Consider the following 27,158-nt stretch of genomic DNA (forward strand, 5'->3'; position numbering starts at 1 on the left):
AGAAGGAGCTCAGGTGAGCATTTCAGGCATTGCTAGCCAATAGCATCATGATCAGTGGGCTGAGACCAACACCCAGCAGTATATTATTGCTTTCCCTATGATCTTAAGTAAGCACTTTTTAAAGTAGATTAGGATATCTGAAAGCCATCACAAGCATTCTATAAAGAAACAATTCCTCAAAACATAAAACTTAGGAGGTTAAGTCATCTTATGGCCAAGAGTTTCATTTTGGTCTGTAAGTCACAGGATAATCTTACATTTGAACAGCAGCAGGACCCTATGGAACCTTCCTGGGACAGGTCTTCTCCAATGTCCTCTACTTTGCTGTTGTTCAGTTGCTCAGTTGTGTCCAACTCTTTGTGACCCCATGGACTGCAGCATGTCAGGCTTCCCTGTCCTTCACTATCTCCCAGAGTTTGCTCAAACTCATGTTCATTGAGTTGGTGATGCCATCCAACCATCTCTCCCTCTGTCACCGCCTTCTCCTCCTGCCCTCAATTTTTCCCAGCATCAGGATCTTTTCCAACAAATTGGCTCTTTACATCAAGGTGGTCAAAGTACTGGGGATTCAGCTTTAGAATCAGTCCTTCCAGTGAATTTTTAGGGTTGATTTCCTTTAGCATTGAGTGGTTCAACCTTCTTGCTGTCCAAGGAACTCTCAAGAGTCTTCTCCAGCACCACAGTTTGAAAGCATCATTTCTTGGATGCTCAACCTTCTTTATGGTCCAACTCTCACATTTGTACATGACTACTGGAAAAACCATAGCTTTGACTAAATTAAACTTTGTTGGCAAAGTGATAACTCTGCTTTTTAATATGCTGTCTAGGTTTGTCAGAGCTTTCCTTCCAAGGGGCAAATGTCTTTTAATTTTATCCTCTGCTTTAGCTCCTCTCTAAAGTACCTACTGAATATATAATAGTATCTGAGGTACATTTCCGGAGTTGTTTTGCAGATGTGAAAACACCCCCAAAATGGAAGATATAACTGCCTGATGACTGTGAGTAACATAGCCTCCTGGAGCCTAAGGGCTGATAAAGTTAACATCAGTGACACCACCCTTTTCCACATCATCAGCTAATCAGAGAATTGTGCACGAGATGATCACATACCCTGTGCCTCCCCTCCTTCACCTGGCTTTTTAAAATGTTTTGCCAAGTAGCTCGGGGCTTTTTAGGGCATGAGTCACCCACCTCCTTGCATGTCCCTGCAATAAAACTTTCTCTGCTCCAAACTATGACGTTTCAGTTTGTTCGGCCTCACTGTGTGTCAGGCACATGAACTTAGGTTAGCACATTGTCTGAGTCTTTTAAATGATTTATCAAAATAATATTCTCTCTGTGGACTGAAAGTATGTATTCACAGTCTACAAGTTGAGCATTATGTCTTATTTGGTGGGAATTTTTAGGACTTCAAGCCCAGGAGGCAGCATCTCAAGTAACTCTGAGAACTGCTGCAAGGAGGCAAGCAGAAAGCTAGGATATATGAGTTTTTCAACAAAAAGCAGGTAATAGAAACAAAAGATTACTGTTAATTAAAGAAAACACAAGAGTCTGGACTCACTGAAATCATTCTTTGGATATGCACCTCAGGGATCTGGGGCCAGTACCCTGTGTTCTCACATCTAGAGTTTCTTCAGGGCTCACCTTGGAGAGTGGCTGCAGTCTGATGACTACTGATGTTGCTGCTGACTCCTAAATAGCAGCTATTCTTCTCCTTGCTGAGTGCCCTTAGGCCCCCCAGCTTACAATTGGCTATGGCTGCAATTGCTGATGACTGTGACATCCTTTGTTTACTGATATGGCAGAAAATATTCTGTTTATCACCACCCTTCCCAAAGGTGTCAAAGGGTTAGAAGGAAAACTCAAGGTCCACTGATTCTTTAGAATTTTCAAAGCAGCAGCTAAATTTTGGCCTGAAAGTGAAAGTCACTGAGTTATGTCCATCTCTTTGCAACCCCATAGACTATACAGTCCATGGAATTTTCCAGGCTGGAATACTGGAGTGGGTAGTCTTTCCCACTCCAGGGGATCTTACCAACCCAGGGATCAAACCCAGGTCTCCCGCATTGCAGGTGGATTCTTTACCAGCTGAGTCACAAGGGAAGCCCAAATGTTGGCCTGGTCTTCCCTAATTCAAGCTTTCATTGGCTGCTCCATCTCTAAACTTATTTACTCCTTTCCAGCACTAAAGTTTTGTTTATTCTATTTTTTTCTTCTTGAGGCATCCACAGATGATCTGAGAGGTAATTCTCACCCCAAAATTTCTTACCAGTACATCTGATAGTGTTAGGCCAGAATTAAGACTTTTTCACTTAAGAATGTAATATATGAAAATGAAAGTGTTAGTCACTCAGTCCTGTCTGATTCTTTGTGACCTCATGGTCTGTAGCCTGCCAGGCTCCTCTGTCCATGGAATTCTCCAGGCAAGAATACTGGAGTGTGCTGCAATTCCCTTCATGGGATCTTCCTGACCCAGGGATCAAACCTGCATCTCCTGCACTGCAGACAGATTCTTTACCATCTGAACCAATCAGAGAAGCCCAGGAAAGGCTTTCCTGACCACCAGGGAGCGTCAAAGAACATAATATAATGGAGTGTAATCCCTGGGCTCTAAATCTCACTTCACTACCTAATATTTGATGTCTATAGTAAATTACCCAGGGACAGGGGAACCTGGTGGGCTGCCATCTATGGGGTTGCACAGAGTCGGACATGACTGAAGTGACTTAGCAGCAGCAGCAGTAAATTATTTAACTTCACTGTGACATACCTTGCTCAGTATAAAATCAGGACTGCTATCTGCATTGTAACAGATAACAGTTGTAAAGATAAGTCTTGTGCTTTATCTATGAACATTAACTTTTAAAATGCATTGTGGCACTTTTACATAGAAAAGCCTTTTTAAAAATATTGTCTAGTATTTCAGCATCAATCAGGTTGGTGTTTGATAATTTCTCTGGTACCTCAATTGTTTAAAAACCAGATTTTTAAGTTCAATAGTCTGAATTTATATTCTGTTTAACTTTTCCTCAGAAAAAAATAAGTCTGCATTTTTTACATTCCAATCTACTATGAAATCAGAATACATTTGCTACTAAGTGAGATCCATTTTATTCTCCCTATATGTTTTTCTATATTTCACTATATTTTATTCAGTGTCCTTTCTCAACTTTTTCTCTGGAGGAAGGAGGAGTAAGTGTATTCTTGAATATGAGGGAAGGAAGATAAAACTTCTACTCCTATTTGCCTCTTTCTTTCTGAGCTGAAAAAAATAAAATAGCTAAATAAATAATAAAACTTCAATCAAATTCCAAGCTTATATATCCTCCTAAAAATTGTTGGAATGTAAATTGGTATAGCCAACATGGAAAGTAGCATAGAGGGTTCTCACAAAAATTAAAAATATAATGTAATCCAGCAATTCCACTTCTGATTATATATTTGAAGAAAACAAAAACCCTAACTTAAAAAAATATATTCACCCCTATGTTCACTGCAAAGTTATTTACAATAGCCAAGATAGAAAAATGGATAAGGAAAATGCGGACGTACTCACATGCGCGCGCGCGTGCGCGCGCACGCACACACACACGCACACACACACACACACACACACACACACACTGGAATACTACACAGCCATAAAAAGGAAAAATCTTGTCATTTGCCACAACACAGATGAACCTTGAGGGAATAAGACTAAAATGAAATAAGTCTGACAGATAAATGTCATGTGATCTTACTTATATGTGGAATTTAAAACAAGCAAAAAACACTGAACTTATACAGAGAACTGAGGCAAAAATGGGTGAAGGGGATCAAAAGGCACAAAATTCCAGTTATAAACTAAGTAAGTCGTGGGAGTGTCATGTATATCATGGTTCTTATAGTTAATAAATCTGTACTGAATATTTGAAAGCTGCTGAAAGAGTACATCATTAAAGTTCTCATCATAAGAAAAAACGCATACATCATACAGACATGCAAATTCACAGAAATTTTCTCCAGAAACTTTATTCAACAGAAATTATAATAGCCTGCAAACTAGAATGTAGGAGACACATTGTTAAATCATTCTGGTTTCATTTATCAGTATGGTGATGCTATCAAGAAATAAAAGAAAATTGAAATAACCAATTTGCCAAGCAGCATGCTCACTCTTGTCATCTCCTTCAGACATCAAGGAATGATATAACTTCATCAACTTTAATGGTCATATCTGTGAAACTAAGGACAGTATACAAATGGTTGACTTGTGGACAAAGAGAAAACATTTGAAATATCAAAAGAGTTTGCTGGCTGTCTGTGACGCTCCAGCTTTTGATCACCATGGCAGGCAAGTTTCTTCACTGACTGACTCTCTTCAATCACCGCCATATCCTACAGGTATTATCCTTGCTGCCTAGTAAAGCAAATTTCACAAAGTTATTTTTCTTTGTTTTACCCATTTAACTCTCTCTGTGTTTACAGGTGACATTTTCTGAGTCGTCGTGGATGATCAATGTGCTCAATGTGCTAGCTCCTGGGTGTAGAGCCTGTTAGCAGTTCAGGTGTTTGGGGAGAAGGGATCTTTTTGTTTGTCTTGCCCATTGGTCATAAATTGGGCAAGTTCAATTCTACTCCCCTCTGCAAGATTCATGGCATTTTAGGATTAGAGAGGACCTGAGAATGCAATCACATCACCCACCCCTCAGCTTATCCCCGTCCTGCTTCACACATCACCACCAAGTGGCAAATATGATGACTTTGAACATCTCCAGGTTTGAGTGATCAATTTATGAGGAAGCAGCACATTCCACTTTGGAATGTTTCAAAATTACAGTGGATTTTTCTCCTCATCAGCCAAAATGTGAAACTCCTGCCCTCCCCGAGACAGCGATAGACACTCTTCCAAAGCAGCCTTGATACACTCCTCCCCCAGGGGCCCATCCACATTCAGGCCCTGGGAATGGGAGCCCCGGTATGAAGCACTGCTGGGCTCTGCTGGTTTTTGCTAGCTCAGGTGCCAGGCATGTATCATCAATACAAGCAGTGTGGGGGCTGCAAAAGCCTGTGAAAACTGTACACTGTACCCAAAGGTATCTCATCTTTTTGAAAGTGTCCTGACCACTCTGGACAGTTTGCTTCCATTTTGTGATTCTAAACCCTCAGGCAGTCTACTGAAAATGCATGCAGTTAAATCACACCAGGGTCCACCAGGAAAATAGGGCAGATTCATATTCAAACAAAGTGCTCTGCTGATGGCAAGGAAGGCATGTCACTTCCCATTCTCATAAGCGCTGTCATCAAGTGGACCAGTATTTATCATATTGGTGCTTTTATTTATTTATTTTTTGTATTGTTCAGTCACTAAGTCATGTCTGACTCTTTGCAACCCTATTGACTACAGCATGCCAGGCTCCCTTGTCCTTCACTATCTCCAGGAGTTTGCTTTGGAAAATACTAAATAAACTAATAATATGTTGAAAGAGCTCAGGCATTTGAAGGCCAGCATTAAAACAAGGCACAAACAACTAATATTCCTTCCCTAAATTCTCCAGGGCCTTCTGTGAATGAGGAAAGAGGGACTGCAGGGCTGGCCCGGCTTAACACAAACAGGGTGGACTAGGAAAGGTTGTTCCTCTGACAAACCAGCCCCAACTCCAGTGTTCTCTGTCACAACTACTCAAATCCTTCATCATCAAGAGAAAGGATTTAATGCTATTTACTATGATATTGTCTTAGGAATACCTACGTTATAGTAACACTTGCAAACCATAGGCCCAAAGAAAGTAATCTGTAATTTTGGAAATCATCCATAATTAGGTAGAAAGGACTGGAATTTTAGGGCAAAGGCAGAGATTATTCTCAGCACCTTTGAAGTTGTCTGATTAAAATAAATAAAATTAGCCAACATACGAAGCCAAGTTTGCATATGCGACATTTAACTCCTCCTTAGACCAGTTAAGCAATTTAAAAATGTTCTCAACATAATGAGAATCATTGAGAGTTAAGCAGGTTCATTCCCCTGTGGGTATCCCCACCCCAGACTATCATTTAGCACCTTGCTCCTTGCCAGGGTTTCCTCCAGAGGCACCTACTCACGTTATGCCATATTCTTGGCATTTTCTCCCTTTTCTACGATCTCAATTAACCTGCTCTTAATCCAGTTCTTATGAAACATTGTTGATATAACTCATTTACAGTAAATTGTTAATGGTTGAAAAACTGTTCAATATGTGCTCTTTTCCCCATATATTAATGTGTTACAAAGGGACATCTAAGGAGAAAACAGTTTTGCTCAAAGAATAAATCTCTAATGGCTGTCAATCCCACTCTGGAGAACTCAGGTACTGACTTGTTTTAGTTACTAACACTTACCTCTATCAACTGAATATTAACCACTGGATGGATGATGCCTGGGGATATGTAGTCAACAGTAAGGCAGGCTACTAAATTCTTACCCTGTCTGGGGCAGTTAAAATTCAGGATTCACAAAGCCTTACGGTCGGTGGCAGAGCCCACTCCTGTGGTCCTGCAAAGCAGCATAAACTAAATAGTGGACATAAAAGGCACCCAGGTGTGCTAGGGACCCTGGAAGAAGGGTGGGGATAGGAGTGGGCTCCTTTTGGTATTCAGCTCAGAAACTCTAATAACCAATTTGAAAGGAAAGCTGAGTTGATGAGGTCTATTTCTCCCCTACCTGTAATGATTATGTCGCCTTTATAGTTGAAAGCACAGGAGAAGATCTCATCCGTGTGTCCCTCAAGAACCTGAAGGCACTGACCAGTCTGAGCATCCCAGATTCTAGCTGTTTTGTCAGAGCTGCCAGTGAGAAGACGGTTGCCTTGGGGGTTGAAAGAAATCTACAGGCAAGCAAGGTGGGGGAAAGCGATCACAGGTTGGTGTAATTTGATTCCCAGTATAATTTTCATCAGTAAAAAGCGAACACCACTAAGTTACCTGTTCACCTTCCCAGCTTAGTACTTATTCTTACCTAGAACAGTTCCTTCAGGGTGGGAAAAAGACTGCAGAGACTAATACACAAAAATTAAAATCTAGACAATGATGTCTGATAGCCTCCGCCTCACATACAAGTCTAAGGATAAAGACCACAGCTCCCTTATACTTTGAGTGTTCCCCACCCAGCGTCTTTTCATTTCAGGAGCAAAGGCTGTGGACACCAATCTCTCCACTCAAACCAAGATGCAGAGCCCTGGTATGGATAAGAACGCAAGTCGGGCAACTTCACACCCAAACCTCGGTGTCACCTCTACAGACCAACTTTCTGTCATCATGAGCGTAGAGATGGTCCTTCAGTCTGTGGCACAGAATGTCAGGGTCCACAGGACAGGACTTTCTGTGTTGCTGCTTAAAGTGCATCAGTTTCCATCCACGTGGGCTTGAGAGCCCCAATGGGCCAGGCATTGTCACATGGTATGTGAGCATCAAAGAAAACTGTCAGTCTTCAGTTCCTCTGGATGTCGTGTTTATAACCTCATCTAAATCATCAGAAGATGATGTGGGTCACTTCCTCTGTGACTGTAGGCTTGATGAGGGCAAGCCCCAAGGTTATGGCTTTTTTTCATCACAGTGTCACCAGGGCCCAGCATGATACCTAGCATAGTGGGAGCTCTCAAAATGAATGAAAGAATACTTTAGCTTGGCACCCCACAGAAATGCCATTACTGGATGGCAATTCAGTAGGTAATGTATCAGTTAACAAGCATAAAATGCAATAATGTAAAGTGTGAACTCTTCCTACTCATACACACACAAAAACATGTGCGTTTGTTGAGTGTGCCACACCAGACACTCAGAAACATAGCTCAGTCTCTCTTTGTGACCTGTTTCCCGTGGCCACATCCCTCATCCCTCTTACTACCAATCTCCCAGGCCTCCCAGCCTAATGCAGAGGATGTGTTCTGCAATGTCTAAGAGACCAACCCTGATGGGCAGGAGGGCAAGGGCCACCAATAGCAGGGGAGCCTGAAGAGACCTGAATCCATCAAGCTGATACATTAAAAAGAATGAAAAATCTCATCTTAGGCACGAGACCAAGGAATTGGGCTGAGCTGGGGGGACAGTCACCGGTCCCAGGCTTCTCTACAATTTTCTGAGGACGTCTCTAAACCTCAGATCACTGACTGGATGGTCGTACTGCATGGATAAGCTTTTGGGAGGAGTTCATATGAAATCCCAAACTATAGCTTTCAAGTTTCAAGACAGGTCATTTTTAACTTTTTTAAGTGGTAAATATTTCTAGGAAATACTTCCTTAATGGCATGTGATCTACAGGACACTTGACATTTGCTATAAGCCTGTTCTTTTGCATAATATAAAAGGGGTGTGTTTACTAGAACCAGGCAAAGCACTTTACTAGCTTCTTAATAGCTTCAATAAGTATGCTTTGCTAATTGAAACTTTTTTCATGGCTGAGGAGAATGTTGTTTTAAACTTTGTAAAAGGTTTTAGAAATCATTTGATTATACTTTGTGAGTTTGAGGACACATTTGAAAAGTTACTCTTCAGGTAACTGATTTCTACAAAGAATGAGATAACTGGGCAAAACCTCGGTACTATCAGTGACAATAGACCGAATTGTATTAAGCCAGATGCTTATTTTTGAAAATAATTAAATTGCGCCAAATGAGAAAAGCAACTCACCTTTGAAATTTCTCCTTCATGGCCTTCCAATGTGGTAACACATTTTCTTGTGGCCGCACTGAAAATTCTTGCTGTTCCTTTATGAGAGGAGAGGAGATAAATATAAATTCATCAGAAATGCAGGACTCTGAACCACATGACTTGAATTGTCTAAATATCTATCCCTCTGACACATAAGTTCTGTGCTGTTTGTCTTCTTACCTGTGGTGAGAGCCAGACACTTAATACTATAAATGCAAGCTGATCCCACTACAGGAGAAGAACGGGAGAAAGAAGCATCTCTCTAGCCCCAGCTTATTAGAAGAGACACTAGGTTCCAAGATAGATGGAGGTGCAGGGACAGGAATTCAAAAAGAATCAAATTTTAAAGAGAAAAAACGGGGACTCACAACAAGTTTTGATGATTCTAATTAACTACAGAAATAAATAGCAAGACTAATATCCTGAAAGATGATGCTGTGAAAGTGCTGCACTCAATATGCCAGCAAATTTGGAAAACTCAGCAGTGGCCACAGGACTGGAAAAGGTCAATCTTCATTCCAATCCCAAAGAAAGGCAATGCCAAAGAATGCTCAAACTACCACACAGTTGCACACATCTCACACGCTAGTAGAGTCATGCTCAAAATTCTCCAAGCCAGGCTTCAGCAATCTGTGAACCGTGAACTTCCAGATGTTCAAGCAGGTTTTAGAAAAGGCAGAGGCACCAGAGATCAAATTGCCAACATCTACTGGATCATGGAGAAAACAAGAGAGTTCCAGAAAAACATCTATTTCTGCTTCATTGACTATGCCAAAGCCTTTGACTGTGTGGATCACAATAAACTGTGCACAATTCTGAAAGAGATGGGAATACCAGACCACCTGACCTGCCTCTTGAGAAATGTGTATGCAGGTCAGGAAGCAACAGTTAGAACTGGACATGGAACAACAGACTGGTTCCAAATAGGAAAAGGAGTACGTCAAGGTTGTATCTTGTCACCCTGCTTATTTAATTTATATGCAGAGTAGTACATCATGAGGAACGCTGGGCTGGAAGAAGCACAAGCTGGAATCAAGATTGCTGGGAGAAATATCAATAACCTCAGATATGCAGATGACACCACTTTTATGGCAGAAAGTGAAGAGGAACTCAAAAGCCTCTTGACGAAAGTGAAAGAGGAGAGTGAAAAGGTTGGCTTGAAGCTCAACATTCAGAAAACAAAGATCATGGCATCTGGTCCCATCACTTCATGGGAAATAGATGGGGAAACAGTGGAAACAGTGTCAGATTTTATTTTTTGGGGCTCCAAAATCACTGCAGATGCTGATTGCAGCCATGAAATTAAAAGACGCTTACTCCTTGGAAGGAAAGTTATGACCAACCTAGATAGTATATTAAAAAGCAGAGACATTACTTTGCCAACCAAGGTCCGTCTAGTCAAGGCTATGGTTTTTCCCGTGGTCATGTATGGATGTGAGAGTTGGACTGTGAAGAAAGCTGAGTGCCGAAGCACTGATGCTTTTGAACTGTGGTGCTGGAGAAGACTCTTGAGAGTCCCTTGGACTGCAAGGAGATCCAACCAGTCCATTCTAAAGGAGATCAGTCCTGGGTGTTCATTGGAAGGACTGATGCTAAAGCTGAAATTCCAATACTTTGGCCACCTCATCAACGAGTTGACTCACTGGTAAAGACTCTGATGCTGGGAGGGATTGGGGGCGGGAGGAGACGGGGACGACCGAGAATGAGATGGCTGGATGGCATCACCGACTCTGTGGACATGAGTTTGAGTGAACTCCGGGAGTTGGCGATGGACAGGGAGGCCTGATGTGCTGTGATTCATGGGGTTGCAAAGAGTCGGACACGACTGAGCAACTGAACTGAACTGAATATCATACACCAAATATGAGTCTAAGGTTACAGAAGACACAAGAGGCCTTCTGAGAGGGGTCAGCAGCCACTAGTTACAAAGAATGAAGAATAGGTGCTAAGCAAACCTTTTCAATAGAAAAGGCAAATAGAATGATTTGTTCCCTGCTGTATATCCAGTACTTAGAAATGCCAAACTCATATTAAACACTCAATAAATAGATGTAGGATGGATGGATTGATGGATGGATGGATGCATGGCTAGATGGATGAATGGATGTGTAGATGGATGGATGGATAGAAGGAAAGATGGATGGATGATGGATGGATGGATGGGTAGATGGATGAAGGATAGATAGACAAATGGATGAATGGATGGATGGATGAATAGATAAAACATTTCCTTAGAATTAAGGAATAGAGCTCTTATATAAGCACAAAAGGAGAAAAACAGAAGCAATGAAATTGTTGTCATAAAAAAATTAAAATTTATCTGGCCAGGTGAAGGATGCTGTCTCAACACAAATTATAGCATCAAGGTAAAATTCACAAGGTAAAATTAAGATAGGGAATTTTGGTTACTTAATTTCCATTTAGAGAGAAGCAAAATATCTTAATTTTTAACTTTCCTCTATGACAACTTCAGGAGGAAGTAGATAAAAATTGCTATAGTAGAATTAATATGATTAAATTATAATATTACTACTTCACTGGATATTTCAAAAGCTTTAAAGGAACGTGATCCACTTGTTTTAAGAGTTTGTGAATAAGACAAAAATATGCAGAATAGACTAATACATCAAATTTTGCAAAAGTATTTTTAAGTTTCAGAAAACACAAGAATAATATAGCCTGAAATTGCAATTTTTATAAGATAGAAATATGAATAAGACATCAAAAAATTCAACCTTGAGAGTAACTCCAGTGAAGGTGAAAAAGGAAATGAATATAAAGAAACAGCTTGTTTAACACATTAACATATTATATGTTAAATATAAAGAAACAGCACAGGCAACTAACTCTGTTGAATGAGATCAAATTTTAAGATGGGAATGAGGAGCAAAGACCAAAGGCAAATAAAAAATGGCTCTAAACATTAATACTTCTTGGGAGGGACAGAATGAAAAGAGACAACACAAACCAAAAGAAAAAGATATTTTTTGAAAGTAATATGCTATTGAAGAAAGGAAAGAACAGAATCACTGCTAGGGAAAACAGCAGATGATAGGACAAAACTAAAAGAATTGAGCTTATATTTTATTCACCTCCATCCCTCAGCATCCTGATCACTTGTCCCTGCCTGTTTCTTCCCCCGTACCACTGACAACTCCTGACATTCTATATAATCTAATATTCTATATAAGACACATGTATGGTATTTTTTGTGGTCTCCCTCTTCGAAACATAGCTCCAGGAGGGAAGAGAGGCCCATCTCTTTTTTCCATCGATATATCCTGTGTTCCTAAAGAATTCCTGGCACAAAGTAGTCACTCCATATATATTTAATAAACAGATTCTTTTGCATAAATGAGAATGATATTTAAAATGAAAAGGGCAGATTCATTATTTTTAAGGGATGGTTTTAAAAGCCAAGATCTGTGAGAAGATGAGAAAATAAGTAGTTAGTTTAAAAAATAAAATTCTCCAGATTCAGGGTGTTTGTATTCCAGGATGCAAAAAAGACATGTGTGTATGATCAAAGGATCACCTTTGAAAAGTCCTAATGAGTAAGAGAACAGCTTGCAAATATAATTTTGAAGAATGAGACAGTAATAAAGACTGTAATTAAAATGAATCACGGGCAAAATTCTACAACTGATTATAACACAAAGTAGCTACTTAAAAGTATGCTAGTCACAAGGAGCAAATATAGGCAAAGAAGTGAACAGAAACAGCCTAGAAACAGCATTTGATTTTTGCCAGAATTTCTTAAAAAGCTATTAAGGAATTTATACAAGCAAGAGGTAGTCACATATGGTCAGTAAGGGAATTAAACATATGTGTACCATCATACGAGGCTTCCCTGGTGGCTCAGATGGTAAAGCGTCTGCCCGCAGTGCGGGAGACCTGGGTTCGGGTTATCAGAGAGGTGACCTAGAGTGAAAGTTTGCTCACATTGTCAGGGCAATGACACAGTCACAGAGTAGCAGGACATGCACTCACAGCGGGGGACAGATTCAGAGTCACCGTGGTTATCACAGAGAGGATGTAGACACAGGATGGCATCAAGCATGATGGCATCATGAGGGAGACGGCTCATAGTTCAGGATCAAATGTGATCAGAAGGATGATGCAGATAGAGTGTAGCATCGCACATGTTCATCAGGGAGGTGACCTAGACACAGCATAGTGTCATGTATTACTGATAAGAAGATCACAAGGATACAGTTTAGAATCAAGGAGATGAGACAGACATAGCGTAGCATGGTCCTTGACCATCAATAAAGATGATTCAAGTGTAATGTAGGGTCATACATAGCAGTGAGAACGTTGATGCAGACACGGTGTGCGTTGTGTGTGTGGTTACCATAGAGATAACACAGCTTTAGTATAGCATGATGTGTGCTTCTCAAGATGATGAAGAGACATAGGGTAGCATCATACAAGCCATCAAGCAGATAATGGAGACATAGGGTATAGGCATCTGTGGACTGTAGGGAGATAACACATATACAGTGTAGCAACATATGTGGTTATCAACAGATGACACAAATATGCTGCAGCACCATACATGGTCTTCATGGATATGAAGCAAAGTGAGTCATCACACACAGTTGTCTAGGAGATGATGCAAAATAGGGCAGCACTCCACGTGATTGTGCAGGAAAAGATAAAACCAGGTAAAGCATCACACTGAGCTTTTGAGGAGAGTACATGCGCACAAACATTCATCATGTGGAATTATTAAAGAGAAAAGTCTTACTTTAAAGATCATATATAGTTATCAAAGAGATAACATAGCATCGCATGTGCTTGCTAAACAGACTTTGCACACATAAGCACTACATCATATATGGTTGTCAAGGTGACAACACAAACATCTTATGGCACAATCTAGTGTCATCAGTGAGATAACCAGCAGCATAGTGGCATATATAATTATTTTTAAAGGACGCAGCTATAGCATAATTTTGTTATTATCCAACACTTTCGTGACCCCTTGAACTGTAGCCCAACTGGCTCCTCTGTCCATGGGATTTCCCAGGCAAGATACTGGAGTAGGTTGCCATTTCCTTCTCTAGAGGATCTTCCTGGTCCAGGGATCAAACCCACATCTCCTGCATTGGCAGGTGGGTTCTTGACACCAGGGAAGGCCCGACAGTAACAGCATACATAATTATTTTAAAAGGATATAGATATAGCATAACTTCATTTGTTATTGTCAAGAAAATGATGCAGACAAAGAATGAAAATAGTTTCATTTTACATGCTGTCAAGATGATCAGACAGTGGAGCATCTGACTGGTTATCAGTAAGATGACACCGGCATGGCGTAGACTCCTAAGTGGTATTCAAGAAGATGAGGGGCAGCACAGCAGTACACATGTTCATCATGAAGATTTGCTTGATGTGGTAGAGCAGCCTGTGTGATCATAAAGGAGAAACTGCAGATTTATCATATCACCACTGACAGCGGTCAAGCTGATGAGAACAACATAGGGTAGCATAATGCATGGTCATCTGGGAGAAGAGCCAAGATACACTAGTATATATAGTACCTGCATATATATAATTATCAAGAAGATGACAGAGATATGGTTTAAGATCATATGTGGTTGTCAAGGAGGTGATACAAACCTTCTACAGCATTGCATGCGATATCAAGAATCTGATACAGGCACAGTGTAGTGACATGCACGGACATCATAGCGATGAGGCACATGTCGTTTCTATCATAGCTGGTCATCAGAGAGGTGACTTATAATGCAGACTCACCTATGTTTATTAAACAAAACATAAATCCCTCCATAAATTACAAGCAGATTTCCTACCATCGGCTGAAGCAGTTGCAATAAACTTTCCAGTGTAATCAAAACAGCTGTCTAGTATTTCATCATCATGGCCTGTTAATGTTGCCACACATTTTCCATTCACAGCATCCCATAGCTACAATTAAAAAACAAATGATGAAGACGATGACTTCCTCTCTAACAAGCAAAGATGGCCATGCTTACAGCTGATTAAATAAACTGCACCAAAATCATGTGTTTAATTTTCACTTTTTGTTCATTTTCTTTGATTCACAACCAGAGACTGCAGCCAACCATCTAAGAAGGCATGCTTTTGACACAGAGAAGATCAAAGACAGGCTTTAGAATACAAATCTGTCACTATTTTAGGAAAAAAAACCTCAAAGTGCGTGCTTCACTGATGGAGTAGAAGCAACATCTTTTCATATGAAGGTAATCAAGTAATAAAGAGCTTGATCTAAAACTACAATGCTAGGAAATAAAAAGTACACTCAGATTATAATACATTTAATATACAATCTATATATCTAATAATAATTCTAGAGTATAAGCTCTTAGCAACAGAAACACAAAGGCAGGGAGATATCATGTTGAGACTTCTTGAAGTTTATGCTAATGGAAGTTTAATAAAGGAATAGAAAGACATTAAACAAAGATAATGTGCCTTCATAAAATAAGCTATTTTAGCACAAGGAACTCTACTCAGTGCTCTGTGGTGACCTAAATGGGAAGGAAATTTAAAAAAGAGGGGATATATGTATATGTGTGGATGATTCACTTGGCTGTATAGCAGAAACTAGCACAACACTAGAAAGCAAATGTTCTCCGATAAAAAAGATCTTTTAATACATTTGAATCATCAAAGCTATTTTACACCATAAATCCTTCAAACTTGGAGGATCATCAACTTGAAACTTAAAAATTACCAATTTTTGGATAAATTAATATCTTAATTTTCTAGCACCTTTAAAATGTGTTAATGCTGCAATGAATACTTGACACACTACAAAGCACAGACACAAGAGTTATAAAGCAAAGATATTCCTCGAGCTTACCTTACAGGTTTTGTCCATAGAGCCAGTTAATATCAGAGAGCAATCCCAGTTGAACAAGGCACTGCTGATCTCAGCACAATGTCCGATTAAGGTATATACCTTCCTACAAAACGGAAATGGGTCAGACTGGTGAAAGATGCATTCATTCAGGATATGTGGACAAAGAAAGATATCAAACCATCAGTGTACAAGGTGAATTTCAGTTTTTACAAAATATCTGTGATGGCTTAACTATAGCCCAAAACGAGTCAACTAGCCTCTTAATTTCATCTCAACAAAAATATACTTAAAATTTTAGGCTTATGTAAGCTTCCAGGGAAATTCAAGTAGGCTTCCTGGCTAACTCAAATGGTAAAGAATCTGTCCACAATGCAGGAGACCTGGGTTCAATCCCTGGGTTGGGAAGATCCCCTGGAGAAGGGCATGGCAATTCACTCCAGTGTTTTTGTCTGGAGAATCCCCATGGACAGAAGAGCCTGGTGGGCTACAGTCCATGGGATCGCAAAGAGTCGGTCACGACTGAGCGACTCACATAAGCACATAATTAAAATTTAAACAACCCAAAATAACAACATTACTTAAGACAATGCTTCAGAAAGGCATGGATAATCTGAATCCTGGAACTAATTTTACACCAGATGGGTGGACCCCTCTGTAGTTCAGAAGCTATCCATCAGTTGTGTAGTTCAGAAGCTATCCATCAGTTGTCTAAGAGCCCTTCCTTCTCAATGCATCCATCTTAATTGGGATCCCTGAAAACTGAGTGGAGTTTTACAACACAAATAAGCTAATTTAGTTAACTTCTTAGCAACTAGAACCAAAAATAATTAGGGAGAAAATTGAAGTTCTTGGACTAAATTAAATTTGGATCATTAGCTGTGATTTTATTTATTCATGATATCCATGCCGACCCTAAAGACAAGCCACTGAAATTTGATTACACAGTACATAGAATAAATAATAGTTATATAACCAGGCTATTGCTAACATTCTCCTTTATGTTGCTGTTTGCCATTATTTGCTCAGAATTCTGAGGAAGCATATATACCAAGTAAGTCAGAAAGAGAAAAACAAAGTTCATATATTAACACATAAATGTGGAATCTAGAAAATGGTACCGATGAATCTATTTGAAGGGCAGGAATAAAGACGCAGACATAATGAAAAATTTTTGGACACAGCAGGAGGAAGGAGAGAGTGGGACGGATTGAGAGAGTAGCACTGAAATGTATACATTACCATATGCAAAATAGATAGTCAGTGGGAAGTTGCTGTATTAACACAGGGGGCTCAATTCAGTCCTCTCTGATGACCTAGAGGAGTGGGATGGGCTGGGGGTTGGGAGGGAGTCTCAAGGGGAAGGAGATACATGCATGAAAGTGAAAGTGTTAGTTCCTCCATCAGATCCGACTCTTTGAGACCCCATGAATTTTAGCCGGCCAGGCTCCTCTGTCCATGGAATTCTCCAGGCAAGAATACTGGAGTGGGTTGCCATTCTCTTCTCCAGGGGATCTTGCCAACCTGGGGATAGAACCCAGGTCTCCTGTACTGCCAGTAGCTTCTTTACCGTCTGAGACACCAGGGAAGCTCTATGACTGATTCATGTTGTTGTAAGGCAGAAGCCAATATAATGTTGTAAAACAACTATCCTCCAATTAAAAATAAAATAAAAAAGAAATATCATTAAAGAATGAACTGATTTGCTTCCAATGTGTCCTATTCCTATGAAATCCAAGGCTGAGTTAATAGATTTAATATTAATCTGATCAATAGCAAGTATTTTCTTAATCTTCTGATCCAGGTTTAAAAAAGATTTCTTAAAAATCAAGGATACCTTCCAGTATCAGCTTCCCACACTGTAACTGTGTGATCAAAAGAGCCCGTGATGATCCTGTTTCCTGACGTGTTGAAGGACAAGGAGATGATTTCAGCTGAGTGTCCCTAGGGAAAGAGCAGATATCCACATACATACCTATAGATGAAACAATTTCTACCCACGCATCACATAACAGTTCAAAAGAAAGTGCTACACAAAGGCAAAGCTCTGTAGGGAGAAGAGAGATTAGCAGTTGGGGGATGGGAATAGAGAAAGACTGTAAACCAAGGGCACAAGGGTTTTTGGAGGGGTGGGGGATGGGGAGTCACGGAAATGGTCGAAAACTAGTGTCTTGGTGACAGTCATGCGATTCGGTAAATTTACTAAAAATTGAGGGGATCCAACCAGTCCATCCTAAAGGAAATCAGTCCTGAATATTCATTGGAAGGACTGAAGCTGAAGCTGAAACTCCAATACTTTGGCCACCTGATGCGAAGAGCTGTCTCATTGGAAAAGACCCTGATGCTGGGAAAAACTGGAGGCGGGAGGAGAAGGGGACGACAGAGGATGAGATGGTTGGAAGGCATCACTGACTCGATGGACGTGAGTTTGAGTAAACTCCAGGAGTTGGTGATGAACAGGGAAGCCTGGTGTGCTGCGGTCCATGGGGTCACAAGGAGTCAGACATGACTGAGTGACTAAACTGAACTGAAGCTGTTTTACAAAAAAAAAAGAAAAAGAAAAGGATATGTATTGGGAAAGCAAAGGACTTCATTCATACTGTTGTGGAAATGCTAAAAAGGTCTTTATGCTTTATGGGCTAATTTTTTTTTTTTAAGTCTCACTCAGTCATCTCCAACTGTTTGCAACCCCATGGACTGTAGTCCTCCAGGCTCCTCTGCCCACGGAATTTTCCAGGCAAGAATACTCTTGCATTGCAGGCAGACTCTTTACCATCTGAGCCACCAGGAAAGCACCCTGTATGCTTCATAAGCTAATAATAGCTGATGGGTAAAAGACAAAAAGCTTGTGAAATAAAGTTAATGTTTCAAAAACTAAAATTCTTATAGTGAATTAACATGAAATAGATTAATAAATATCTAGTCTTTGGCCTGACTTTCATCTGGATGTCCTCTGGGGTGGGTGAATCAAACTGTATGAGACAGTGGGAAGAATGGGCTACACTCTGCTGTAGATCCTGCTTGGATGTAGCCCTTGTTTTGCCTAACAATTTCAGTAAATTCACTTAATTACTTTTTTCATAATAAAAAAGTTCATTTACAAATTAAATTTCTGGTTGATTCCAAATGACAAAGATTAAATGGAGCTGAACATTAAAATTCTGAGCACACAAATGTATTCCCTGGTGTCAGAGCAGGACATATGCCTTCCAATGCTCTTAGGCATTTGTCTGGAAGAAGAGGTGGTGAAGAAGCCCAATGCACAAAACTGATGAAGGTGAAGATGTGAAAAGTATGCTTATGTAAATAGAACAAGACACTCATTTAATAAAGAAAAACTCCTGCTGTTAGTTAAAAGCACTGCTTTTCCTCTCTTTTTCTAGTCCTTTTTTAAACTTTCTTAGAAAAAGCTCACCTATAGAATGGGTTCTATTTTTTAAATCCATTTATAATTCAGAAGAATAGGATAACATGATTTTCCCATTCAACTGTTCCCACCTATTGCCACTGGGAATCACCCTTTTTTGTTTGGCTGGGACGGAAAGAAATGGACGGTGCTGAATGGATGTGTGGTGGAGACACACAGGACCCCTGCCGAGATACAACATCAGTATCCACTCTTTGGGCAGTGCCCTTTGACCTTGTCACCTCCTGCCACTTATACTTCAAACTTTGGGAACAGGAAGCTTCTGGGATTGGAGGTTAGAGAAGAAGGGAGTTAACAGTCATCCTTTTAAGAAATTTTCTGGCAGGTTCCTCCAGTTCTGCCTCTTCCAAAAGGTGCCAGCCTCCACATCCTTTGCTTCTAGCCAGATAGATGACCATAGCTTTTAAGCAATAGCCACTACCTTTTTTAGACTGAAGTTAGTTGAAATAAAAAGCCCATCAGGCTTTTTTATGGGCTTTTAAAAAGCCAAAAAGCCCAGTGTGTCCATTTAAGTCTTTGGGAATAGCCAGCAAACCAACTGAAACACTTTTTTACTACAGTCTGAAAACCAGTTGCTCAAAAACATCTAACTTAGAGTTCATTTGTAATAAAAGTACAAAAAAAAAAAAAAAAACCTCAGGTAAAAAGCTTATCCAAAGGAACAGCTAATGAAAATGTAAAGCTTTTAAAGTTATTAACATTAGCGACATACTGTTAAGGTGAAAACTTCCTCTCCACTCTGAATGTCCCACAGCTTGGCTGTCGTGTCCATGCTTCCAGTAGCCACCAATGTGCTTTGAGGATTGAACGATAAACATACCTGAATTGCATGAAATGGAGAGATTTTAGAAAGATAGAGTTTCAGATTTTTAATCCTATTATACAGAAGCTTGAAGCTGCAACTCCCTGAGGCAAAATACCAGATATGAGTAGCCATCCATCTGCAGGTTGACCCGGAAGCATTCTCTGCTTGAGCAGAGGCTGCTGTTCTCCACGTCACCCAGTTCAGGCTTAAAAGGGCACTGGCTCCCCTTAGTCACTTCCAGACCACAGAAGATCAAGAACAAAAGCAAAGCCCATTCCTTTGAGATTCATGTTGTCTGGCTCCCTTCCATTTTTGTTTATTTGTTTTCACTTTTTGGCCACGCCTCAGGGCATGTGGGATCTTAGTTCCCCAAGCAGGGACTGAACCCACACCACCTCCAGTGGAAGAGCGGTGGACCATCAGAGAAGTCCCTTTGGCTCCCATCTTCCTGTCAGTCGTATCCCCTCACTTGCTTAGGACCTTGGTTATCGGCTTACAGTCTCAGTTCCAAGTCCCCAGTACTCTTCCTGTGGGCCATTCATCCAATATCCCTGGATCCACAGTCCCAGACTCCTTTTTATAATCACCCCCATGGCTACGACACCCTGACCTTGGCGTCACTTCCTCTAGGAAATTCACTCCTGATACACCAATCTCTAGTTCCAGGTTCCTAGTACTTCTGCTTTTTGTCTTCTTCAGCAAGCCCAGACCCCTTACCCGCTGCAAGATGACTTCCGTCTCATGTAAAGCCCTCTCTTTTCTCATGGTCCATCATGGTCAGTCAACTGACACCTGCAGAATCACTCTTGCCAGCATGCCCAAAACTCCTAGCCCCCGTCTTCCATCTGCACCCTTCACAAATCTCCTAACAACTTGTATCAGCCTGGGATTTTATCCACTCATTTGCCAGCCCTACCTCATCACTCATCCAAGGTAGCTTAAGAAAACAGAATGGCAGACAATTAGTGTGGCTCACTCGTGCCTCCCAGCCTCAGATGTGACCTCAGTACCATTCCCTACTTTGCCCACCATGCCTCTGACTCAAGACATTCTACCATTCCCTACTCTTGACTCCACTCCCATCTTTATTCCTGCTCATCAGGCAACTTTACCTCCTAACACTTCCCTGAAAAAACCTTACCTGTCTGGTGGGAACTTCCTCCCCTGACCCTCACTTTCCTTTCCCCCAGTCTCAGATTCAGAGAGATCGCTGCCATTTTAAGACACTGCATTCCCTGTGCTCCACGGGGAGATGATCTCACCAACTTTCCCTCCACTCTAAACTAGATCCTTCCCAATAGCCTATAAACATGCTTGAGTTCTTCCCACATGAAAACAAATTCTCCCTCGACTCTGTCTCTTTTTAAACTAACTTTATTTCCCTTTACAACCAAATTCCTTGGAAAAATAGTCTACCAACACTCGCTTCCCATTTTCTCTACTGGGACCACTCTGGATAAGTGTCCAGTTGGGAGGCTTGGTTGGTCTTGGTCACTTCACTCAACCTCCCCGAGGTTCTTGATATTTTCTTCCTTCTTGACTATTTTGATAACGCTCTGCTTTTTTTCTCTTACTTCTTATCTCTTTTGCTGTATCTTTTCAAAGTTTCTCTCCTCCATCTTCCCAGGATCCCACCAGTTTTCTCCTCATCGTCTACCTTTCCCGCTGGGAACTTTTCAGTTGTTCGGTAGTTTCTACTGCCACCCAGATGCCGGTGACTCACACATCCATGTCTTTCATCCGGACCTCACTGCTCAGCTCAGCCCCAAAGAGCCAGCTGCCAAATGGATGCCTCTCTCTGGACATCACACAGGGAGATTTTATCACCCTGTCCAAGACGTGCAAATCAAATGAAGAAATCTGTTTCTCTCTTATGCACAGACTTGGTGAATGGCACTGTCAGTTGCCCAAGTCTGAAATAGGGAAATCATCCTAAATACTTTCTTCCTTCATGCCTCGTATCTCCCTGGTAACCCAGTCCTACCCCTCCCACCCCTTAACTTCTCTCGCATTCTCCTCACGACAGGGCTTTGATATCTTTCTTTGCACAGTTACCAGATCCCCACTGGCTCATACTCCCCATATTATCCTCCCCTCAAGTCTACTTCACAATGGCAAAAGAACCATCTTCCCCAAATGCAAAAACTGACCATGCCCCTCTCAGGTGAAAACTCTCAACAGTATAGCAATATCTCCAGGATAAAGTCCCAATTCCTTAGCATGGCATTTATGGCCCTCTACAAATCTGCAGTGTAGCCTCTCCTTCCTCCCCTACTTCCATCACGCAAAGACTGGGATCTAGCTTTGTGGTTCAACACATATGCCAAGTCACTGACCCCTTTAACCCAGACAACTGGGCAACACCTGGGATCCCTGCCCATCACCTCTGACTGTGGGAAGTCAATGCTTACAAGTGTGTGTATCTCCATATAAACACTTTCTGTGCAGTGAAGCTGGGGGAGTGCTGCTCTGGACACTCAGCCTCCTGAGTTCTCAAGCGCGTACCATGGTTACACACCTCCTCTGGGCATTTGTTGGTGCAGCTCGCTCTGCCCGGAACACACCCGCCACTTCTCTGCAGAGTCTTCCCTGAATACCTCTCCTGGCCAAGGAGGCTTGGCTGTTTCCTCTGTGCTCTCACTGAACTTCACACCAACTTCTAGCCCACCTACAATACATCTTTGAACTTAACCATGGACACCTCTACCCCCTCTAGAAAACCAAAATCCCCAGGGGCCAAGAACTACAATTTGGCCCCCCACACATAAACCAGGGCTTCACACAGTCAATACTTAGCAAATATTCATTGGGTTGATGTCAGAATATGAATGGGTTGATTCCAAAATATGAATGTCTTCCTAGGAACTATAAAAAAAGAAAACCTTCAAAATTCCAAGGGAGTGTGGAAACACAGCCACACTATGAAATGAGGATTGTGTCTTTCTTGTGACCTTGTGTGAGTTACTTAAGCTCTGTATACCTCAGCATCCTCAACTGAAAAATGGAGAAATAGCTACCCCTTAGGGTTGTCATGAGGAACAACTAAGCTAGTATACATTTAAAAAATTGTTTAATTTTTCACGCAGCATCCCCAGCAAAGTACCTTGAACATAGCTCTTGTTGGATGAACATACAATAAATATGAAGAATAAATTTTTTACTCCTAAATAAACAAATAAATAAAAGAATAAATAAATTTTACTCCTAAAATAAGCAAATTCTTTAAAAGCTATCAGTTGTTCCACAGGGTGCAAAATAATCTCACTAATTGTTGTAAGATATTTAACACAGAATTAGTTAAGGAGGAGGGCTTCCCAATAGTGAAAGCAATTTAGAGAATGAAACCACTTATGCAAATCTGAGTTCTAATTTTATCCAGGAAACAAGCTTAGACATTTTACATGGGATAAAAAGAGTTACTTTAAAAGCTATTTTAAGAAGTTCGCCAACCCTCAGTCAAGTGAATTCTCTAAAGACAAGTCAATGAAAAAGACATCAGATTGGATATTGTACTCATATACTTATCCCATTAATTTTAGTCAATGCAGGACATGAATCTTTGACAGTGTGTGCAAGATATTAAAACTAGAGTGGTTTGTGAATGATATAAATTCCATCATATATAATATAGAGAAATTTAAAGTAACAGAGTTTTAAATTAGTTATAAAGGTATAACAGCTACTTTTGCAATGGAACCCTAAAAAGAAATAACAGTTATGTGAAGCGCCAGTGTAAACTCATCACTTGCAATATATGTGCTGCCCTGGTGGGAACGCTGACAATGGGGCACGCTTTGGAGGACAAGGGGAGGAATACATGGGAAATTTTTGCACTTTTCACTCAATTTTTCTGTCAACCTCAAACTTCTCTAAAAAATACGATCTACTGAAAGAGATAAAAATAAAAAAGTAAAGCAAAAACCAAAGGAATGACAACACAAAAATATAATAAAATAAATATACTCACTATTTCTGCTGTATGACCCCTAAAGGTATGGTAACATTTTCCAGTTTCTACACTCCATAGTTTACAAGTCTTATCAAAGGACCCAGTGGCAATTTTGTCACTAAGATTTAAAAAATATATATATGGAATTTGAGAACAAAGTCAATCACAGTATTTGATACACTGAATTAAGACAAGATATTAATACATGGATCTCTATTTAGAAATCTACTTCACTTTTTATACTTCAATAAAAATCAATTTTGAAAAATAAGTAATTTATTACTCAGTAATTTATTTGCCCTCAGGAGTCCTGAGGATGGGAAGTGCCCCTCTCCACCCCATCCCCACAAAAAAATTTATTTCACCTTTAAAATAATAAGCAATCCAGTAAATTAACTATACTCCAATATAAAATAAAAAATTTTAAATAAGCTAAAATAATAAGCAATCCTGTATCTGTTGCAGTGGAAAACAATATTCTAATTTTTGAATAGTAGCTCTTTATGTGTTCAATTTTAAATATTTTACATTTTAAATTTAAATTGTGTTTAAGACTGCAATTTTTTCATTAATGAATATGGTAAATGATTTAGTTTAGAAAATTACTAACAAGTGGAAATTAGTCATGTGTAATATGGTTGTAGGAATATGGAAAAACTCTGTTAGATATACTGAAGACAGTAATATCAAATTTGAAAGAAGGAAAATAGAAAGATATAAATCCAATTAAACATGTGGCTAGATAAGGTTTTGAGAAGTTAGACAATAAAAGTCTCCTTGAGAAAGTAAAAATCTGTATTATTTCAACTGTAAGGTCTTTAAAGAAGAAAGGGGATTTGGAGAGGAAATAGGATAAAGACTTCAGTTCCTTTCAAGCAAGAAGCTTCACACAGTTACTGTGGATCAGGGTTACTGATCAACACCCAACAAGAGTAAATTAGCCTATTCAATCCTCAACTAGGGAACTAACACCTTTTCCTTTACCCTGAACCCTGTCTGTCTTTCGTACTAATAGCAAGTCATCAAAAGTTCACACAGTTGGGCCATCACTTGCAGTGCAAGCTAACTGTTCAGAAGTGTAGCAAAGTTCATCTTACCCCAACTTCAACAACATTGTTGTTCAGTTGCCCAGTCATGTCCAACTCTTTGTGACCCCCATGGATGGCCGCACGCCTGGCCTCCCTGTCCCACACCAGCTCCCAAAGTTTGCCCAAGTTCATGTCTATTTCATCGGTGATGCCATCCAGCCATGTCATCCTCTGATTCTCTCTTCTCCTTTTGCTCTCAATTTTTCCCAGCTTCAGGGGCTTTTTCAGCAAGTCAGCTGTTTGCATCAGATGATTAAAATACTGGAGCCTCAGGTTCAGCATCAGTCCTTCCAATGAATTTTCTGGGTTGATTTCCCTTAAGATTGACTGATTTGATCTCCTTGATGTCCAAGGGACTTTCAGGAGTCTTTTCCAGCACCACAGTTTGAATGCATCAATTCTTTGGCATTCTGCCTTCTTTACAGTGCAGCTCTCACTGCCATACATGACTGCTGGGAAGACCATAGCCTTGATTATATGGACCTTTGTCAGCAGAGTCATGTCTCTGCTTTTCAATGCACTGTCTAGGTTTATCATTGCTTTCCTGCCAAGAAGCAAACGTCTTCTGATTTCATGGCTGCAATCACTGTCTGCAGTGATTTTAGAGTCCAAGAAGAGGAAATATGTTACTACTTCCACCTTGTCCCCTTCTATTTGCCATGAAGTAATGGGGCCAGATGGCATGATCTTAGTTCTTTTAATATTTAGTTTTAAGCTGGCTCTTTCACTCTTCTCCTTCACACTCATCAAAGAGGCTCTTCAGTTCCTCTTCAACAATGCAGCATGTACTTTATTAACCTCTTAATTTTTGCCATTCAGATGGCCAAAACATAAAAATAATTTTAAAATTCATATTTACCTAGTTGTTAAGTATGTCTATTCATATTTTTTGACTATTTTTCTAATGTGTTGTTTCTACTGATTTGTAAAGGAGTTCTTTACATGTTCTCCATAATAACTCTTTGTTGCATATGTTACAAATTTTCTCACAGTGATCACTTGACTTTTCTTTTATGTATTAATTTTTTAAACATACACATGTTAACTTGTGTGTACTGAAGTCCATCAGCCTTTTCTTTTGTAAAACAAAAATGTGAGGGGTCCAATGGCCCAAAATACATATCCCAAAGAAAATTATAAGTGCTCAGCACAGCTGCAGGCTTTATTATTATCCAGACTAACTCTAATGCCTTGAATCTCTCCTCTGTTCTCAGCGCCCCCACATGGTTTTCTGTAGTCTCTAATACTACATGAAAAGAGGGTCCTTTCTTTTCCAATGTTTTCTCTAATTTTTATAATGGCCTTATCTACAATTTCATTTAGTAACAATTTTTTCAAATATTTACCTTATCTATGTTTTCATAGGAGACAACAGCTTTAATTTCACACATATTTCACTAGCTTAAGCAATATCTAATTAAATTAGATTATTACAGATTGAAAGCACAACCCCCCACAAGCAGGTTTGTGGACAAATACAACTAACTCTTGGTAAGCTGAAAACGTCCCCAGTGGAAAGGGAAGTTAAGTGTACTAGCGGGTAGACGAGTTGCTGCAGGCATTCAGACAGCTATAGGTATAAGTAGTATGTCATTCAGAAGGACAGAGGACCTTGGGAAGATCTACTGAATGGGTTAACTAGAAGTTAGCTTAAAAAAGGTTCTACTGCATTTTGTACTGTTATTTAGCGTGTCACTATACATGGTTTTCTACCTGATAAGATTATAAGTTAACTTCTACACAAAGCAAACCGTGTCATGCATGTACAGGTATTCTCTTGTGATCCAGTGCTAGAAACATCAGCAGGAACTTCCGGTCAGAGTTCATCTTCCGGTCAGAGAACTTCCAAGGGCAGAGAGTCAGCCCTGCATCAATGGGAACGCTAGCTCACCACTTTACTTCTGTGTGATCCTGGGAGGGGTGCCTGAATTTTATCTATGTTGTATGAGGCCAGTAATACCCATCCCAAAGCTACTTTGAACACTGAAGAAGATATTTAAATTTATTTTTTATTTTATTGTTGGAGTATAATTGCTTTATAAAGTTGAATTAGTTTCTGCTGTACAATGAAGTGAATCAGCTATATGTATACATATATCATCTCCCTCTTGAGCCTCCCTCCCACTGCCCCATCCCACCCCTCTAGGTCACCACAGGGAACCGAGCTGAGCTCCCTGTGCTATACATCACACTAATTATCTGTTTGATACACTAGCTATCTATTTTATACACACACATATACACATGTGTGTCAATGCTACTCTCCCAAATCATCCCATCCTCTCCTTCCCGCGGTGTCCATATATGTCTGCATTCTCTATTCCTGCCCTGCAAATAGGTTCATTTATACCATTTTTCTAGATTTCATATAT

General features: G+C 40.1%; 1 protein-coding gene across 2 annotated transcripts in view; it reads right to left on the minus strand.

The window, feature by feature from the left end:
* Positions 1-4,007: 4,007 nt before the first annotated feature.
* The window catches only part of DAW1 (dynein assembly factor with WD repeats 1), a 36,562-nt gene continuing 13,411 nt past the window's right edge, over positions 4,008-27,158 (minus strand). The window contains exons 6-13 of one of the 2 annotated variants that reach the window (XM_055397880.2): positions 23,717-23,816; positions 19,657-19,764; positions 17,355-17,461; positions 15,521-15,623; positions 14,487-14,601; positions 8,647-8,723; positions 6,683-6,845; positions 4,008-4,402 (exon numbers count right to left, since the gene is read on the minus strand). In XM_055397880.2, the coding sequence (XP_055253855.2) occupies positions 4,368-4,402; positions 6,683-6,845; positions 8,647-8,723; positions 14,487-14,601; positions 15,521-15,623; positions 17,355-17,461; positions 19,657-19,764; positions 23,717-23,816 (808 nt within the window). In that variant the 3' untranslated portion in view covers positions 4,008-4,367. Of the gene's footprint in view, positions 4,403-6,682; positions 6,846-7,351; positions 7,482-8,646; positions 8,724-14,486; positions 14,602-15,520; positions 15,624-17,354; positions 17,462-19,656; positions 19,765-23,716; positions 23,817-27,158 lie in introns of those variants that run through there. The other variant, XM_055397882.2, reaches the window with a different exon arrangement.

Source organism: Moschus berezovskii, chromosome 2, assembly GCF_049115385.1.
Source record: "Moschus berezovskii isolate FMDL1 chromosome 2, NW_MosBer_1.0, whole genome shotgun sequence".
NCBI lineage: Eukaryota > Metazoa > Chordata > Mammalia > Artiodactyla > Moschidae > Moschus > Moschus berezovskii.